The sequence below is a fragment of the Corapipo altera genome, unplaced genomic scaffold (genome assembly GCF_003945725.1).
Source record: "Corapipo altera isolate COAL_440 unplaced genomic scaffold, ASM394572v1 1b, whole genome shotgun sequence".
NCBI classification, from domain to species: Eukaryota; Metazoa; Chordata; class Aves; order Passeriformes; family Pipridae; genus Corapipo; species Corapipo altera.
This window is the reverse complement of record NW_020884881.1, coordinates 8,684,599-8,704,725: the sequence shown is the minus strand read 5'-3', so window position 1 is coordinate 8,704,725 and position 20,127 is coordinate 8,684,599. Positions and strand designations below refer to the sequence as shown.

At 42.2% G+C, this 20,127-nt stretch overlaps 1 protein-coding gene across 1 annotated transcript in view; it reads right to left on the bottom strand.

The window, feature by feature from the left end:
• LAMB4 (laminin subunit beta 4) overlaps positions 1-20,127 on the bottom strand; it is a 55,143-nt gene that overhangs the window by 8,053 nt on the left and 26,963 nt on the right. Inside the window, exons 13-28 of the mRNA XM_027639992.1 lie at positions 19,724-19,803; positions 18,592-18,742; positions 17,515-17,646; positions 16,738-16,923; positions 15,416-15,537; positions 14,594-14,714; positions 13,464-13,641; positions 11,957-12,100; positions 11,499-11,730; positions 9,716-9,873; positions 7,974-8,198; positions 6,656-6,876; positions 5,356-5,452; positions 4,634-5,009; positions 4,111-4,271; positions 797-1,002 (exon numbers count right to left, since the gene is read on the bottom strand). Coding sequence (XP_027495793.1) covers positions 797-1,002; positions 4,111-4,271; positions 4,634-5,009; positions 5,356-5,452; positions 6,656-6,876; positions 7,974-8,198; positions 9,716-9,873; positions 11,499-11,730; positions 11,957-12,100; positions 13,464-13,641; positions 14,594-14,714; positions 15,416-15,537; positions 16,738-16,923; positions 17,515-17,646; positions 18,592-18,742; positions 19,724-19,803 — 2,790 coding nt within the window. The remainder of the gene's footprint in view (positions 1-796; positions 1,003-4,110; positions 4,272-4,633; positions 5,010-5,355; positions 5,453-6,655; positions 6,877-7,973; positions 8,199-9,715; positions 9,874-11,498; positions 11,731-11,956; positions 12,101-13,463; positions 13,642-14,593; positions 14,715-15,415; positions 15,538-16,737; positions 16,924-17,514; positions 17,647-18,591; positions 18,743-19,723; positions 19,804-20,127) is intronic.

Below are 20,127 nucleotides of genomic sequence, written 5' to 3'. Positions count from 1 at the left end.
TAGGATGGGATTTTCCCTAAGACACAGTGGTCTGGTCTCTCTAAAGATGGGTGTCACTGTCAGTCACAGGTCCCTTTCCCCTGATTTGAAGGATGCAATGGCAGCCCAAGGCGCTGAGCATCCTTGCAGGACTCATTTGTTAGGCTCCACATGTTGCACTGACCCTTGTTTCACCCTTCTTTGGAAAAATGGGTGAAACCATCCTCTGGCCATATCCAGCCCATGGGTCAATGGCTTCTTCTAAAGGATCCAGATCACCTCTCACACAACATGCTACCGTGTTTAGCTCTCCATGTAGTTTGACACAGATGTTAAGATTAAAGGCTTAGATGGATGATCTCTTCCAGATCTGTCAGGACTGGCTCAAGGTACTATCAGGTATGTGTTGCTGCCCTGTGGAAGAAGAGAAATCCCCTCCTTTCCCATAGGTGATGCAAAGGATATGTGAGCTCTCCCCATCCACTTCAGAGCAAAGTTGCTCTGCTTAGCTTAAGTTATTCACAGAGTAGGTTTGGGTTAATCTTTCTGAAATAACATTGATGTCCTCTTGAGACTAGAGAGTGCTTAAACAGTTCCTTGTGTGGGGTCTGCCCTGGGAACAATGGCTTCCAGAAGGTAGCTGAATAACTACAGCTGAGAATTGCAGCTGTTTCAGACGTGACTGCATGGCTGTGCCAGGGAAGTGTCATTTTCCATATTTAAAAATGCATGTAAGCACCCTTTCTAAAATAAAACTTACTACAACATCAAAAAAGAGGTTTTTCTTTAGATCCCGTTCAAAATCCACAGTGCCTACCTTTTCGTTCAAGTTTTGGATGTCAGGGCTTTTGATCATTTTGAGCTGTTGCAGCACATTACTTGCTTTTAAGACCTCATAGTCCAGCATAGCGAGCATGTGGCTCCTGGTGTACTCTGAGTATCTTAGAAAAGGGGTTGTACCCCTGGTCCTCTGTTCTGCCAGCAATGATATTTCAAAGTGTTTCCTAATGTTGCTGATGGCCTCTGTAACAAGAGAAATAGGGTTTAGTACTAGCTGCATTTTGGTTGCATTTAGTTCATGTATTTACTTGAATTCTGGACTACTGGTGAGTGACAGGTGATTCAGTTTGTTGTCACTGGTGTTTCATTTGGGACGGCAGTGAGGGACAAGAACTGTCATTTCCTTAGCCAAGCTTTTTAATCCTTTACTCATCCAATGCCAAATAGGAATAGTTATCAATGCTCATAAAGCCTGCTAAACTATATGAATATATGGTGGATCCTATGTCATTTGTCAGAGTCCAAGGTGTGTGAGAAGCCAATGGAATAGACAGAAGTATGGAGATCCCATTAATGACACAAACTGCTACTGCTCTGCATTCATCAGTAGCTCATGCATTGCTGCCATTGTTGATTTGATAAAAGCTCCTGTCATTTATGCTGTTTTGAAGTTTACACAGGAGAACTGTTTCTGCCAATTGTTAAACTTATGAAGTGATCAGCTCCCTCACTGAGAGTCAGGAAAGCATTTGTCCTTTCTGTTCAGCATAGCACCCAAGAGTTAAATGGTCTGCTAAACTGAGTCCAAAATTTAGAATACAAATGGGAATATATGAGGGGTTTTTTGGCTCTGGAAAATCCAATTTCAGGACTGATGTGATAAAAAAAAAAAGGACTTCCATAACAAGCTCGTAGGCCAGGCAAAAAATACTTTCTAGCAAGAGTCTTGTTTGCTTAGTAAAAGCTTTTCCTTAAGTAGACTCAAAAGGGTTGGAGAATATTACATTTTTCGCAGATTAATAGCCTGAGGAAAGGACTCAAGCCTTTTGCAAAACACATAATTTACATCTGCTGGTGCTGTTGAGGCTTCCCAGATCCCCAGAGAATCCAAATTTGTCCCCAAATTCCTAGGCAGAAATATGTGCAGATCCAGAAGTGATTTGTCGGCAGTGAAAAAGCTGGTAAGGCACTCCATTACTAGTTGAAGTCAATGACAAGACACTGATCAAGTCCTGTGTGCTTTGATTCAATCTCTAAAGCCCTTGGTCCTGCTTTGACTGAAGCTGAACAATGTTTAGTTATCTTGTGGAATCAGGCCTATTTGTTTATCTTGTAATTCTTGGAAACAATATACAGTTTAAAGTTAGCTCCTAATACAAAATACCTGGCAAGAGACTGCTGTAACTCCATATCTAAGCCAGAGACTGTTTTCTGTGCCATAATTCCATTGGAGGAATATTTTACAGTGATTCAGCTCTCCATTAAGTGGCCCAAATGCATTTTCCACGTTTGATTTGTGATGGAGCTGCTGAGCTTCCAAGTTCCTTTACGTTAAACACAGTGTCTTAACCCAGGCTTGATTTACAGCCTAGGAAGCTGCTCTCACTGCATTACCATACCACAGTGGCTGCAAAGCTAGGGGCCAAGGCTGGAAAGCCATAATTTAACAAGATCTCATAAACTGCAAACATTCTTTTAAGGACACTTGTGTCTTGGTTTTTTCAGTGGTTTTTAATTCATCATTAGATATTGACATTTCCAGGTCAGCTAGCTGAATGTATGCCTGGAAGGAAAACTCTGAGTCCTGATCCTCTGCAAAGAGAGGTAGGTAGGACCCCATTCCATATATGTGCCTAGGGCACAAGTGCCATATGTGCCCCAGATGGTATACATGGCTATACCCTGCTCTACCCCAGCAAAAAAGAGAGAGGAAAAAGCAGATAGAGCCGTATGTAAGATGTTCTGCTGGTCCCAAAAGGAAGTGGAATGAAGGAGCCAGTCTCTCTCCCAGGTATCAGAGAAACTGGTTATCTTGAGGGGAACACTATTTTTGTGCTATCAGATGCATGGTAGCAGGACCAATGAATATTTGTGGCCCTGATAGGAAATTCAGCCTAAATTCAAGGTCTTCCCCTCCCCACACCCCCATGTGCTTTTTATAGGGCTGTTTATCTGTCTCCAGAGGCCAAAGATGAAGTGGGCTTGGAATGTGACCAGAGAGCACCATGGATGCTTCAGCTGCGCATCCACTGACCTCCCTGGGATTTATTGTTTCTTTGACTTTCTGTCTTTCTCAGAGTCTACACGAGGATCAGTTGGATTGGGAAGTGGAGCCTGGGAGAGCTGTGCTGACTGCTCGCACAGGGACCTGAGCGGAAGAGCTGTCCCCGGGGGCTCTGCCAAGTACAACAGGGCACGGGAGCCCTAAATCTTAGTTAATCCCTCTTTTACCCTATTCCTTTCCCTCTGCTTTGTATTCTGTTGACTTTTCCTTTTTTTTTTTCCAATCTCGTCTAGACCAATCTTTTTCTTGCCTGAATGAAACACAGAGGAACTGTAAATGGGATTGCATTGCCTGCAGCTTGTGTCTTCAGTGGTGGGCATCCTGTCTTCTGGGGTTCATATTGTGGCAGCCATGTCTCTGGAGAGTATCCCGCTGACCATCTCCTGCCATTGTGGGTGATCCAGCATCTGATAGAGATCCCTGACTGATACATCCCTGTGTTTCTCCAGAAACCGGTCTGGGACATTGTCATTACAGCTATTAGCAGCTGATGGATACTATACTTAGCTCAAGCACAGACGGTGTAATTCTTTCAAAAATGCCAGGGAACTCAGTTCTGCCTTCACATTTTTTGATGATGGAGAGCTAGTTCTGTACCACATAAAGTTATGTATTTTCCCATGGGAACACTAAGAAGTTGCACTATGACACTCTGCTTTAATTAAACAAACCATTGCTGGACTACATTCTGTAAATATTGCTAAGAGCAAGAGGAGTCAAGAGTGGTGGAAAAATTCTTTGCTGTTCTACTGCATGATCTGTGAGTCTGTACTGTAAGAGTGGGTGACTTTTATATCCTGATGGCATTACATTTGGATTCATGAGACTTTTGACTGATGGGACCCTGGCACATGCATCTGAAATTTGGGATGCTAGAAATCACAGCATTTTAAGATAAAAGAGAATTTGGAAAGTCATTATAAAATGTTGTTAGTGTTTGCATTTTTGTGCTACCATAGGAAGCTAAAATCTAGGGATCTTTGAGAAGTTGTATGGTTCAATGATGAGAAAAACATTCTGAAATTTTGTGGAAAATGTCCACCTATTTCAATTCATTGCTGGCTTACCTTTGAAGTTCAAGTACTGAAAACTTTCATGCAGATGTATTTTCTGTTGTAGAAGTTCATACACTAAGTCAGCTTCTTCTCCAATATCTTCTAAGTTCTTGTTAAGATCAGGAAACTCATATGGCAAACTGTGAAGGGGATCCATTTGTGCAACCTTTTGTCTGAAAGGAAAACGGCAGTTATGGAGAAGTGAGACTGGATTGTTCTTAAACTAGAACTGAGTTACACAATATTTTAGAGGGCAAGAGATACATTTCTAAATGACCAGAAACATTGACTTTAATGGTTTATTTAGAAAACTTTTAAGATGAACTGGAAAATTCCAGCATTTAAGTATCTGTCTGCGGGGGATAGAAATATATTAAGGATTATTTTTTCACAGATCTATTGAAAACAGTGACTTTGTAGTCCAGCATCTGTGTGCTGATCAGAAGTGGGACTTAATGTATAGAGATGGCTGGTGGAGTCTGGGAAAAACTGTTTCTCAGTCAAAGAATTTTTTCAGGAGCAGCTTAGCCCTTACTGAAGGTAGCCCTGAAACTCCCTGATGCCAGAGAAGGCCTCCAGTGAAAGGACAGGATGTCTCAAAATTCGCTCAATTTCAGAAATGGCATCTTCAAAGGCTTTGAAGCGCATGTCGCAGCTGGGCATTCGTCCTCCTTTATCTTCCAGCTTTGCAGCAAACCTCATCAACCCCTGAACAGTCTGAGCAAGGGCAGCAATTTCTGTGTCCCACTGATCAAAACAAAGGTGACACTGACGGCAAGAGGGAAAGTCTTTCTCAAAGCCCCGGCCGCACTGGTCGCAGAAACGGCCGGTGACCCCAGCACGGCAGTTACATGCGCCAGTGGCCTTGTCACACTGGGGCTGGCGGGTTCCCTCCGGGTTACACTCACACACTGCAAGAAAGGGACAGCAAGTTACACCCAGTTGTTCCTTTTCTGTGAGATTAATGCATGCAAAAGGTATAATTGTGCATTTCACGATAATAAAAGCAAACCAGTGTTTGAGTTAGAGCAAAGTGGACTGCACAGGTAATGGCTCTTCTTCAGCTCTAACTTCCATCGTAACCATAGAAGTAACAATAGAGGTAAATAATATAAACACTTTTGTTCATCTCATACATGCAAACATATGAAAGGTTATTCTTCTAGGTGTATGTCCCATTTCGCCTGTGAAGATAAAAGGTAAGCATTTATTTTGAGGCAGTTTCTAATCCAGTTGTCCCCAGTTAATAATACTTACAAATGCAATGCGTCTGGGGATTGCCAAAGTAGTTTTCCTCACATTCATCACAACGTCTTCCACTGTAGCCTGGCTTACATGGACACTGGCCTGTAAACTGTAAAGACAGTTAGGATTTAATAACTTCTGGCAGAGCCATGTGGCTGGATATACATTATTTACTGTGCTTCTTTTTCTCCTTGTGACTTATAGCCGTATGACGACTACAGCAACACTGCTTGCCCACAGTCTTTGAACACCATGGTTTATATAGCATTGGCCCACCTTTCCCATCTTCCTGCTTAAGGTTGTGAAAACAAAATGCACTTTGAGAGGTGGCTTTACTTTACTAATCTGAAAGATTTTGTATCTTCCAGTCTACAGATGCTCTTTGAGAACTCAGCCTCTATTATCTGAGATGATTCTTTTGCTTTGCAAAACAGACTAAGTTTTTATTTTTGCTAGATCAAAGTACTCATCTTAACATTTCAACTTTAAACTACATGAAAACCTCAAGGGTATATTATGCACATTGCCCTAGAAAAATTATTTTGTAATTCAGCTATTAAATTAAACTGCCAGGAATTACTGCTCCAAAAACTGCTATAGCTCAGAAAAGCAGTAGCAGCTCTTTGAGATCAAGAGCTAAATTTGCTAAAAAAAAAATAACATAGTAAATCCACTAAATAAACTGGAACAAACAGAGAGTATATTGAAAGGAAAATGTGCACATACACCAGCAAGACCTTAGGATAAGCTCCTGGTGCTCTGAAGTCAATAGCAAAATTGCTGTTGACTCCATGGGACCGCAATTTCACCTCTCTATTCTGAAATGCTGTTTTGTTTTTCCTACATTCTAGCTCTAAAAAGTGCATGGGAATTAAATATGAGAAAAGGTGCTCTACCAGTCTGATAGATGAGGCATGATTAATGTAATGGCCCCAGCTGCTACTTTATGAAAATAAACACTTAAAAAATACTCATAAGACTCTTGAGTCCAAGCCTGGATTTCTTTCTTCCATATATGTATATTTATGAGACAGTTTTTTCCTCTGTGATACCTTTTTACAAAGTGTTTCTAAGGTCCACTTGGCAAAGAAACAACAGGCAAAGAGAAATTTCTTACCAACAAAGCCACAATATCGGAACAGGGTGTTTGATAAAATGACTTACGGTGGGATTGTGCCAAACACAAACTTCTAAAGAATTTTTGTTTTCAGGGAGTATGTCAAAAAACTACTCTTGTTTACAAGAGGGACCTCACTGTGCCATGCCAAAACACCACCACCCTTGTTCCTGGAAAGCAGAGTAATCTTCTTGCCTGGTTGCACTGGGTGCTTTGTGAGTTTTTTGGATCACAGCCACAGGTCTGACATCCTTTTCCGCTAGCCAGGTCCCAGTAGCCAGAGACACATTGGTCACATGTGGCACCCACCACATTGGGCAGGCAAAGGCAAGCTCCCGTGGCTGGGTCACAGAGGCAGGCTGCATCCTCCTCTGGGCACATGGCAGGGATAACACCTGCCTGATTGCACATGCACCCTGGAAAAAGAAGGACAATTACTGCAGCAGATGGTAATATGGACAGCTGATGGACAGTCAGAGCTGTACATAAAGCCCATGCTGCAGGTTTACTTCTAGTGACCTTGAACACATTTTCAATCTCATTCCTATCTTTCTGTAACATGTTATACATTGCTTTGAGAAAACTTACTGCAAATGTTCAGTACTTTTAACAGAGGCACAAAATATGAAGATGCAGTGAATTTTCAATCTTATTAGAATGAAATGTTAAATACACTGGGTGAGGGGAATCTGATTTACAGTAGGGACTATCCAGTGTGGGAATCCCTAGTAAGCCAAGCAAGATAAGAAGCCTTCCTTGTGAGGAGCCAAAAGTGCTTGCTTAACCATTTCTAACAGACATCGTCCAAGAATGAACAAGGGATGGGCTTGGACTGTATTTCAGAGATTCCCAGAAAAAGAGTTTCCTGAAAATGCCCGTAATTGTCTGGTGCATAAAAATTAGACCCTTAATCAGGCACTTTTGTGAAAATAGTTTTTGAGAAACATTCAGAAGAAGCTTATGCCTTGCTTTTCCTTACACTTGTGCCTTTCTGTTAAAACTGCTGAGTTACTGATAGTGTTCTCATGGAGTCTTATAAATTGCCTGAACAGTCTCATTCTAGCCACTTAATGAAAACAACTGCTAAGGCAGGGAGCTCAGTAAGGGATCATCTGGTTAGCTGAGCACTGCTTAGTTGGCATCAGCCAGCAACATGGATAAACAATTATCTTTTATTCCTTTACTTTTGATTCCTTCCTGAATGAGCTGAATGCACATTTATTTTGCTAACAGGGAGTACTGCTTTCATTTCACAAATGAGTATTTCCTAGGAGTGATATTCAGTATGCGATTTAGTGAGACTTGGATAACATAGAATTTAATAGATGCCACATTAAGTTTTTTGTATCACTCATATATTTATATGTGGTATATAGAGAAATATATTTGGTATTCTTATATTTTGCTCTATTCATCTGCTTTAGTTTTGTTGTCCTTCCAAGGGCTAGCTTCTCCCTTCTTTTAAAAAAACCTTTTCTTGGTAGGAACACACAGTTGCAGTGCTATTACTTACTTTGACAGTTTTGATTGAGAGCTGAGCCAAAATAACCTGGTTTGCAGAACTGGCAGTTTGCTCCATGGGTATTATGTAAACACTTGATGCATTCCCCTGTGACCCTGTTACAAGACTCCGGGTCTGTCAAATCAATGTTACTATTGCAGGGACATGGTGCACAGTCAAGCCCAGGGCTGTTTGGGTTTTTATAGAACCCAGTAGCACACTCGTCACACTGATTGCCTGTCAGAGAGGAAGGTAAAAATATTGATGGGAATTCAAGCGAAACATGTAATTTCCAGTAGTACTGTTAAAAGATTCAGACTGTCCAAATGCACATTTGCAATGAAAAATATCCACCTGTTTGAGACTGTTGCCCTTTAATCCTATTATCAGTTTAAAGCACAGCTTCCACGTTGAAATCTGATGGAAACTCACTCTCCTCGTCCCAGGTTGTTTCTACCAAGGAAGTCCTTTCAGAAGGACTAAATAGGTGCCCCCTCACACAGCACCTCCAAACATCTTTCTCCAGCTAAGTCCATTCAATGGCATTAGCCATGGCTGGCCACATTTACAGGATTTTCCTTGGTCCTTCCCTCCCACAGCAGCATTGGAGGGCGGGGTGTGCCCAGGAGTTCAGACGAGCTCTGGGATACTCTGCCCTTGCCTGTTGGCATTGCAACTACTTCTGCAAGACATCCCAGTGCATGTCCTGATTGGGGTGCTACCTCTCTGCATCTCAGAAACCTTTCTGGACAGGCTGGTGTTTCTGGGACCCCATCTACCAGCTCATCCTCAGCCAAGGACTCTGTTCCTTCACTGTGGTCCTCAGAACCAGAGCCTTTTACAATCTGAAAAGTGAGCCTGCTGCCACAGAGGTGACCAAGAGCCTTGCTGGAAAGGAGCAGAAGGAAGAAAGTCCAGAACTGAGGATTGAGGTGGTTTGTGAGGACAGAAGTCCCCTGGCCAAGTACCAACAAGTGTCATTTTGGTCCTACAAAAATTACTAAAGCAAAACTGCTCTTGACTTGTAAAGGAAGCTTGCCTAAGTAAAGATGACAGAATTGGTTTAGTTTTTGGTAGTGTTTCCCATTAAGGCTTGCTCCCATCATGGAAGATCTTTCTAATGCCCAGGGGGAGGGAAATATCTTCAACTTTCCCTTCAGGAATTCAAGCTATGTCAACAGAATCTTAGGAATCGAGGCATCAGTGTGCTGCAAAAATATCTGCATTTGAGACAGCTGAGAATAGAAACTTCATTTCTAAAGTGACCATTTGAACGATGAAACAGTCACTTTGGGGCATAATGTCAAAGACTGATTCCTCTATATGGAGAAAGATTTTCTCTGATTAGGAAATCTTATCAGCTCTTTTTGATGCCCTGTTTTTTCTGATTTGGGCTTCCAATGCTTCTTTTTCAGAGGTAATGATCAACTGCATTTCTCCCCCCTCTCCTCACCAGATTAATGTAATGCCCCTGGAAAGGAGGATGTTTCCAGAGAGTCCCATCAGATTATTTAATGGCTTCACTGTATTCACTTAAGTGAATCCCTTTTTCAAACACTAATTGCACAACTCCCATTCTTCCTAGTCAGGACTTTCCCACATGATTTCAGTTAATTTGCATGTTAACTCTTCTTAGACTTTTTATTACCATTACCTAACTTGTCATTTCTGAACACATGATGGACGGAGGATGGTCATTTTTTCTCTTACATTAATTTGAATAAAATCAGAACCAATCCTTATTTGCTTTGTACCTGCATGTCCCTCGAAACAATTGCAGACTAGTTGTGCAGACTGTGAGTCCCGGTAACAGGAATGTGCAAAATACCTATTGCTTGTAGGTACCCCTGGGCACATGCATGGGTGGCAGGGTTCTCCTTCCAGAGGGTTTCCATAATAGCCATCCATGCACCTGTCAAAGCAGTCAACACAAAGCAGTACAAATTGTCAAGTGCTCCTTTCAGTCCATGCAGTGAATCAATTTATATGCATACGTATTTACATGTATATATATTTATATGTATATATATTTAATTAACATTCCAGGTCATTGTAATGCTATCTCCATTAATTGGTACAGATACATCAAGCTTCAAAGGTGTTCTAAAATGGAAAATCAGAACTGCATTCCCAAAATCTGGAGCAAAAATTAAAAGACACATGATTTCTTTTCAAGGAATATTTATGAAGACTTTCACCTACTCTGGAACAACTTCAGTCTAAATGATTATGATATGACATATCACACATGCTCTACATATGCAGCTAAAAGCTGCCAGATAAAAATTCCATGTATTCATCTATCACTACATATATTCATCCATTTCCATACAGACACACACACTGAGTGGCTGGCATGACAGTAGAAAGTGCTGGCAGAGGCAAAAAAAGCAATGATTCATTAAGAGCACTCAGAGAATATTGCATATTTTAGATCCAATAGGTATTGAGCCGTGCTCTGTCTGACATGTTCTGCAAACCTGGGGTAATGGCTGTTTCAAAGTGGTGGTGGCTGTGCTGTTACCCAGTTTTTGGGGTTTTTGGGGCTCCCTGGGGGCTCAGCCACCTGCCCACCATCGCTGCCTCTGCCTCCATGTCCCAACCCCCTGTGGTTTTGCAGCTGTGGCAACGCAGCGGCTTCTGAAGCATCCGCAGTCTTTGATCTGCTTTACTATGGCAAATGGGAACACAATTCACCATATGCATATGAGCCAGGCTAAAAGACTTGGCTGTTTGATTATCCTCACCCTGGGGTCTGAAGCTCCTGCAGAGGCACAGGGCAACAAGTATTTCAGTCTCCCATTTTAAATCTATTTGCCACCTACAAGCACAGTAGCCAAAGGCTGTATTGTCTAAAAGCACTGCAAGAAAAGCTCAATAGGTTTCACAGGGAAATCCTCTTAAAAGTGAATGACAAGGTACAATCCATCCAAACTAAACTAAATTAATTTAATTTTGATGTCCATGTTGAACTCTGATACTGCTGACAGCATACAGAATAAAAAAGAGGAGAACTGTTCTGAATGGAGCTGGAACATGTGGGAAAAGTAATTTGCTGGTCATATGGAAATAATATGGCCAGCAAACAGGGCATGTTTATTTAAGCTCCTCAGAGATAACTGCAGGTATTAAAATGAGTATTCAGGATGAGGTTAGCCTCTTGTTTGATGGTTAACCTCTTGGCTAACCTCGTGCTGAATTTTAAATTTAAAAGCTGGCAATTTGAAAGAAGCTTTGCGCATGTCTTCAAGCACATGGTGCTATGGCACTCATCTCTCAATTGCCTTCTTGCAGGGAGCCTGCTGCAATGCTGTGTGCATGCCATGCCTGCAGTCCACCCACAGGCACTGCATGCACAGTCCCACATGCATTTGCCAAACAAATAGGTACCTGACGTACAGCAGCTAGGCCCAGTTTAATCCTGGCTTTGGTATATGTTTCCTGTTAAGGCCATTGATGCATTTGTAGGTCGCCAGCTACAGAGGCATTTCAGAGAGCTCATTTGGGTGAGCTTTGCAGTGCTGCCCATCAGGTTACCTCTCACAGTGGCTCCCAGCCGTAAACCCACGGCAGTCCAGGCACACTCCGGTCAGAGGGTCGCAAAGCTCCGCATTGCCATTACAAGGGCAAGGACGGCAGTGGGGAAATCCGAAGTACCCAGCCAGACATCGGCTGCAGCGCTGGCCATCCACCTCCCGGCGGCAGGAGCACTGCCCCGTCACCTGGTCACACAGAGTGCTCAGGGAGCCTTGTGGGTGGCACTCGCACGCTGGAAAACACCAAAGGCAAAGCTGTGTCCTGAACGTATTCCCACCGACGTGTCTCATCTCTGACACTGGTCAAGGGCAGTCAAGAAGTGGGGATGGAAAACTCGTTATTCATGGAAACGTCTTTTATATTGCTTCACACATAATCCTGGATTCAAAGCCCTAAAAAGTTCGAATATGCATGAAGAACCAAGATAGCGGTCCTGGTGCTGGCTGCCAAGTACTCACCATAGCAGCCATGGAAGCCGAAGCCATAGCTGCCCGCAGAGCAGGTGTCACAGCAGCGTCCCACGACATTGGCTTTGCACTGACACTGGCCCCCCAGTTTACTGCAGTTGGCATTCAGTGACCCCTGGGGATTGCACTTACATGCTGCCAAGGGGAAAGAGAACCAAAACAGGCTTGGTTATCAAGGAGTGTGACTGCTCTCTCCAACTTTCAGGTTTCACACTTTAAAATAGGAAGGAAAGAGCTTGATTATTCTTATCAGGGGTTCACTAACCACTGATGGCCATGGCTTGGATTGTTTGATGGTGTAGCATCAATGGTGATGTTATATTAGGCACCAGCATAAGTCTTGGTGTTGCAGTTGCCACATTCAAGGCACTGCCTTCAGCACACATTTGGATAGGACAGAAAGGGCGTAGCAAAATGTGAATCCAAAACAGAGAAATCCTGAAGTCTAGAAGGGTTTGATATAAACCTACCTCTAGCTGCAGCACTGGACATAACCTGCAAGCTGTACTCAGACAGTCTGCATCTGTGTAGTGTTGGTTTCTTTCTGGACATCTTGGACTAACTTATTGAGTGAAGATGCTCTGATCACTCACAGAGGATGTTTGTCCAGGATGCTCTACAAAGCACCAGAAAACTAAAGTGCCATGTTTTACTAGGAAATCCCACCACTTTGGGAATTGGGCTAATGAGGAGTTAGCACAGCCCAAGCCTAAATGAAGGGGGTCTGTGGCTGCACAGCCATGACCTCATCACCTGATATGAGAGTGAAGCATTGACCCTTCTAAAATTGCCCAAATCAAGCAGATGCTATCACTTCAGAGGCATTGCTGCAAGGCTCCCTGAAAGTAGGTGGGCATCAAAGTTGTCCAGGAAGACCCCTCCTGTTAATGGAAGTGCAGGGAAGTTCCATTTCTCTGGACCCAACACCTGGGAGATTTCCTTAGCCACTAAGCCCAGCTACCCTTTCTATGGGGGTCCAGGAGGCTGCCTGGGAGCTTCACACCCCACCTGTCACTGCCCTCTTGCTGGAACACCACCAAGGTTTTCTTGGTGAATATTCTTCCAGTACATCAGCTTGTGTGCCATCATACCAAGGCATCCAGCTGGCCTGCATCATCCAGGGAGAGGACTTAAAAACTTCCCTGACCTTTTACAGCAGCCAGAAAAGTAGGAATTTTACTGCCTTGGCAGTATGGTAAAGTCGCATCTCGATTCAATGCTCTTCAGAAAACACACAAGCACTGCCATGGTCCCTGTCGCTCTGCTGCACAAAGCTCATCAGGTGTGATAAACTCCAAGAATCATGCCACCAAAAGATGTCTGCAGCCCACTCAGGGTTCAGCGAGATATATCCCGTGTATCCACACATAACACGTGCTGATCTGCTTCACTCACCTACACCACCATGGGCTGAGAGCTCGTCAGTCAACATAATCTACAAACTCAAGGGAAAACCAGCAACTGTCCCAAAGAGCTGCCTGTGCAGGCTGGTCCTTACCAACGGCGCCGTTGTGAATCCGGGCTGACATGCTCACTATGAGCCGTGCGCACGCTTCAGGCAGGACGTGAGGTCCAACTTCGGATGCAATTTCAATGCAGTGATACTTCTGGTACTCATCTAAATCCTTTTCACTGCATAAGTTCTCCACGGAGCTGATTCTGGGAATAAGTCCAAGCTTTGGCGTTAAGAGGGAAAAGAAAATATTTTTGCTTAGATATATTGAAAACCAGAATTTCCCACATTCTCTTAATGTGCTTTGCATTGCAAGGACAGAGGGCCGGAGCACCATGTTTCCAAATCTGCTGTTGTGCCACTCTGTCATCAAAATTCATATTTATTCTGAAGGTCTAGACATTCCCTGAGTTCTTCTAATAAAAGAGACTGTATATAAAAACATAAAATTATAATAAGACCTCAGATATATGCTCAGAACTGGTTTTGCTTCTAAGATGGGCTGTGGTAGTGACTCCAAAAGCAGTATCTGGCCAAAATTTTTACTTGTATTACTGTGATAGAGAAAAATAAGCCAAAGGTTCCACGTCCAATTATGGCCGGCCCTTGTCAGATCCTGTTCTACAGAAGTAATTAGAAAAATGGACCTAAAAATAATTTTCTCAAGAGAAGGACCCAAAACTAACACCCAGTTCCTGACTTGGTGGAAACTTGGGAAATATCTGGACCTCTGTACTCCTGCGAAGTACACAAATAATTTTACTTTTCCAATCTTTAAAAATATCCATGATCCAGACAAATTAGAGAGATTTTAAAAAACATAAGTAATGAAGAACTGCATGAATTTGTATCCCTAACCACAGCATCTTGTCAGCATATGTGGAAGGTGTTCATAATAGATGAGCAACAGATAGGGATACATACTCTGACTATCAACATATGCAACAAGTATGACTTGATGAACTATTATGGTATTGCTCCATGAAAATGCAACCAGATACAATTCTGTCTTTCCATACAAAAACATGCAAACAGTGACAATGGAGGTAAGCAGAAGCTGAATTTCTATTGAAACACACTGTAAATTATTTTAAAATATTTTTAATAAGTCCATGTAAAAAAATTTCACAGTGGTACAAACACAACCTCAAGGGACTTTTGACAGAACTACTCACTGAGTCAATCAAGATGTATGATTTTGCCCTTGTGTCAGAGGCAGGGGCCTGAGAAAAATACACATCCACAGAATATTCTCTTCCCGGCTCCAGACAGACTGGAGTTTGCAGAATTGCAATCCTGTTTAGCAGAAATGAAGCACAATTATAGCCAGCAGTCAGGACAAGGCAAGTCTATGGGATGCTGTGAGCATTCCCTTCCCTGTGTGCCTGCATCCTAATGCCTGCAGCCTGGAGCAAACCCTGCTGCTGTGAGGAGTACAGCCAGCCCCATGCTTGCAGGCTTTGGAAAGCTGCATGACTTCTGCCAAATGATTTGCCACGCACAATTTAAACCTGGGGAGATTAAACTGAAAAGGGCAGGTTTTACTACTTCAAGCAAGGGGGGTTGCAACTCACTGATCATATTCATCCTTTCTTGCCCCTGTTTAAACAAGACATTGTTCACATCCTCTTGACTCCTCTCTATTCTTTACATAGGTCCAAGCTGAAAAGCTGTTTTTTAGAAATAGTATCATATATATAGTCAATATTTCCCTTCTATACTGAGGTAGCTGCAGTTGGATCTTCACCAAAGCAATGACTAAGGCCAGCAAGATCTCAGGCTGCTCTCCTGGGTTGGGCAGACTTTTGCCAGACTGAGGACTGGGACATCAGTCTCTTCCTTAGAGCCTATATGGTACTGTGGTGTGACAGCAACAGAAAAGGCCACACATGTGTTTCTGATATTCCCACTTTCCCACACATTTGTTGCTCGACAGTGCTTTAGTAAATGATATATACACAGAAAATACACTGGCAAAAGGACAGGAACAGTCAGACCTCTTTGTAGCTGGGAGAGGCAACACATGTGGCTCCTGTGAAAGGATCTTGTTCTTGCAGCGTTGACCTGACAGGGTACCAGTAGGCTGGATGGCAACACTTGCTAGCCAATCTTCCAAGGACTATAAACAAAAGACAAAAATTATGGTAATTTTTTTGTATCTAAAAATTCTACTTTCTCTTTGTCAGGGTTAATGAAAGCCATCTGAATGACTACACGTGGCAGTGACATAACAGATTTTTCTCTTTATTCTTTACAGCACTAAAAACCAATGTTATTTGAGAGAAATGCATTGTGTTTGCAATGGCCAATTGAAAAGCAGACATGGAAATGGGACCTCAGCTGGTTCAAATGAAAAGAGCTCTGTTAAAGTCATTGGAGTTGTTTCCTTTCTTAGCACAGTGTTATTCTGGAAATATTCTTCATTAGCTGCCTCCTCACATATCTAATAAGAAATAACAAACATAAAAGAGTGTATAACATATGTGTTTAAAACTCAGCTCTTCAATCCTTGGAAGGAAAAAGCTACATCAAACCAGCCCACTGACAATTGTTCCCATGTTTTAAGACACTGGGAGTTTTGTTTGCCTCAGAGTGACAGTCAGAGAACAGAACACAATAGACAGAGGGATAATCTCAAGTGTTGGGACTGTCCCAGAGATTTGCAAAGCAAAAGAGTAAGGCACAGACAAAAGCTGGTACCAATAAAACACTTGCCTGTGTTTTTGAAGACATGGGTGTGGACCTGGTCTTAACCAGACTTGGATTAACAGATTTCCCTAGACATGTCTTCATCATTGAGAAATCTTCTCCAGGCAAAAAATAGTAATTTGGCTATTTTCCTACAATTTTCACACATCTCAGAGCCCAGATGGTGCAACTGGGAAGCTGGATGCCTGCAAAAGCCCTGGATAAATATCTACTCAGATCACTTCTGCCTGTGTACATTTTCCTGCCCAAAAAACACCATCTAGAAATACAGGGTGCCCATCTAAAAGGAACTGCATTTTCCATGTGTTTGATTTGTGAGCATAAGTCCAGTCCAAGCAAAGGTACCAAAAGAGAAACATTCAGAACATGAAATCTTGGCTGATGCTTAGAAAACACTTGTAGGGCGGATTTTTCACATTTCAGTGGAAAGGGATAAGAGGATCAGTGGAGGACATGTTATTTGGTTGGTAAGGCAACTTGTTACTTGGTGAAAAGGAAAGTAATTTTAATTTTAAACATAAAGAATAGGACAAGTTGCTCATTCTATTATTGATAAAACGGACCCTGCATCTATCACAACATCACAAGACATGCAAGACATCACAGATACCTCAGGCTCATAACGAATTGTGATATCAAAGTCCATAGCAAAGGGAACATTGTTGATGGCAAATCTCAGCCCAGCTCCACTGGGAACACGGGCAAAGCCAGGTCCTGTCCACGTCACAGCCCGACCAGCGCTGGGCTGCCTGAAAACCACCGCCGAAACAGAGTCCTGTCCAAACTGCATCGCACCCTGCAAAGACACACTGACATTTTCAACGACCTGCTGAGTCAAATTACAAAGAAACAAACTCAGAAAAAAGAAAGGAAATATTTTTGCCACACTGTTTACTTATTTTGGCCATGATTTAATCTCATTTTCTGAACAAGTTTGGGATCGACAATCTAAGAACTCTCCCATACGTAGGATGTTTAGGGCCACATGTCAAGAAAAGCTTCCTATGGCTTTGCAACAACAGCAATGAGAAGGACTAGAATCCATCAGTCTCTGAAAATTTTGCTTCTCCAAACATTCACATTGCAAACCTTTCATACGTGGCTGGACTCTTCATTATAAAAAACAATTGCCTTTCATGGGGACTCTTCTCTTCTAAAAATTCATTGAACCCGAGCCTACAATGTCACTGGGTAGCGTAAACCAGTCAGTGTGGATCATAAAATGTCTGGCCCAACTGTGTAGCAAAAAAATCGACTTAATTTGTGTCAGAATTATAATGTCTAGGACTGCAAATCCCTCGTGCTCAGGCATTTCCTTGCCCTTTGTCAAAAAATAAAATTTTATTTTTTGACGTGAACTTAAGTAACCACCCAAGTACCAATTTACCTGTTCCAGTCCAGATTTTCTTACAGTTCGTTTCTTGTTCCTGTTTAACACAATCTTTCCATTTTCAATAATGAACTCATAGCCTTGCTTCTGCAAGTAGATGTCACACCTTGGAAGAGGGCTTGGCTGAACCTGTGAAGTAACGAGAGAGGAGCAGCACTGTCTCAACAACGTTGAAGGGTAGGTAAGCAACCCAATGAAAATCCACATTCTTAAAACAGGCTCTATTCTTTGCAGGGTGAAACTCTAAACTACTGCCCAGCATTTGCCAGAAAACCTTTTCCCCCACTCCCTTAAAATTAACTTCCACTTTCTCTCATAAACCATGCCTCAGACATCTGGTTTCCATTTAATTATTGGACTGTAGGATGATTACTGGTTGTGATTATAGCTAAATATTTGTGGATGTGACCTGCAAATAAACATTTTTTGTTATTTGTTCTCTATAGCTTCTGGACAACATGTCAGAGCAGAAATGTTAATAAAAGCATAGGCAGAGGAAGGGATGCATTCCAGGCTTGTGCGCTGCATGGGGAACAACTACCTCCATGCTGAAGGGGAAACAATAAATAAAAATTAATTTTTCTAAAAACATTGCAGATGGATGCCAAATTCTTGAGGAAATTGGGCTACAATCAGTGCCTTTATATAAGGCAGCAGGAATGAGTCCAGTGGAGCAGAGAGTAATTTGATTCTTTTCCTTTTGGAGATTCCCAGAAATATAACAGTTTATGATAACGGTTGGCAACTCAAATGCTTTCCTCTAATTTAAATAATTAAACTGTTTTCTCTAATTCATGTCAGACCAGCCGGCACTTGAAAAGCAGTAAGGGCAGCTTTGTAGGTCACAGCACGTTGTAGGTACTGCTCTTTTGTAACAGCTACATTTACGGGATAATCATGTCCATGAAAAACAGAGATGAACTGAGGATGGTCAAGGGACTTGCTCTGCATTTTCCTGCTAAAGAGCCACTCCAGCTGCTCTCCAGGCAAGGGCTCTTCTTCTCAACCTCAATTCTTGTGCCACCACTGTATGGATCCCCTCTCAGTATGACACCTAAAAAGCCAACTACCTACCAAGGGTGCAGAGCCAGAAAGGGGCTTTGCATGCTCAGCTTCATAAATGTAATAATCCAGGGGTAAGAAGAAATAGCCTGGAGCTGGCTCGTTGCACTGGCGGCTCACGATGTTGGGAAGACACTTGCACTGACCATCCTTTGGTGAGCACCTACAGCAAAATGGTAAAGGGAGGATGCCAGAGTGTGGCACAGCTGGGTCTTCACAGCACAGGGGCAGCTCAGATCCACCCTTGTGTCTGCTTTGCCTCATTTCTCCCATTGCTGGATCACCTCTGTTATTAAACTTCTTCCTAGCCCCCACACTCTCTGTTTCTGATGCTGGATTCACTCAGTCCTACTGTTCCATCACTTTGGAGACATGACATGTTTTGTCTTTGTCTGTTCCATACCTGAAGCACTGATTCTTTTGTTTCCTGAGCATCTGTTACTATCTATTCCTGTATCCATTTCTTTTATCTCTTTCTGTAACTATCACTGTATCATGATTTTTAATCACCTATCACTCACAATTATAGAGGCAGAACATGAGATCAGAAGGACCTTTGATTTGATGTGAATATGGAAGTTTCCATATATTTACAGTCATATTTAACACACTAAATTATTTATCTACTCACAAGGAGCTGCTCTACAGCATCAGATTATGTGCTCCTATGTCTGAAGTCTAACAGCAGTAGTGAAGACCCCTGCCCAACAGACTTCTGAAGTAATTCAACTGAAACCAAGCTTGCTTCTAAAATTATACATTTTGAACAGCAGCCAGAAAAGAAAAATCTAGCATTTAAAGTAGATGTAGGAAACTAAGGTAAAAATGTCACCTCTAACTTACTTCTAATTTATACAAATATTAGGGTCTCTGGTTCTCTCAAGCCATGCATTTTATATTTTATATTAAACACATCTTGACTCAATCTGATTCAAAGTTGGCTTCAAAGGAAATAGGTAAATCCCCTTATCACAAGTAAATTTCCAAAATCCCAACGCAACTTTACTCTGTTTGTATATGATGAAATTACATCTACAGGCTATTTTCCCATCTGTACCAAGACTGTATTAACCTAATCAGAAAATCTAGCATAAGAGCTTATAAAAATTAAAACCAGAAAAGAACTTGAAGAAATTTAACTTACAAGTTATTCTGGGATCCACCAATATCACAGTCACACGGAGAACAGCCATTCAAGCTTTTGCCAAGACCCCAGTATCCTACCTGGGATAAAAAAAAAGATCTTTTTATGACAAGTATTTAAATATGTAAAGAAAAACAGAACTCATTCTGCTGGATGAACAATGCTCTGGAGCACTACTGTGCTGCTGCCTGTGTTTGGTCATGGGAGATTGCTTTTCTTACCGGATAGCATAGGTGCTCAGTCACTGCATGAGACAGATATTTACCCATTTGTGCAAGCAAGTTCTCTGTAAACAGCAAAAGATGGCCTGAGGACATGATTTTGCATTTTCTTTCCTTCCCGGGAGCACTTCTCCCAGTCCAATTTGATTGCACAAATGTTTGTGAGCAGTGAAAAAGAACCAG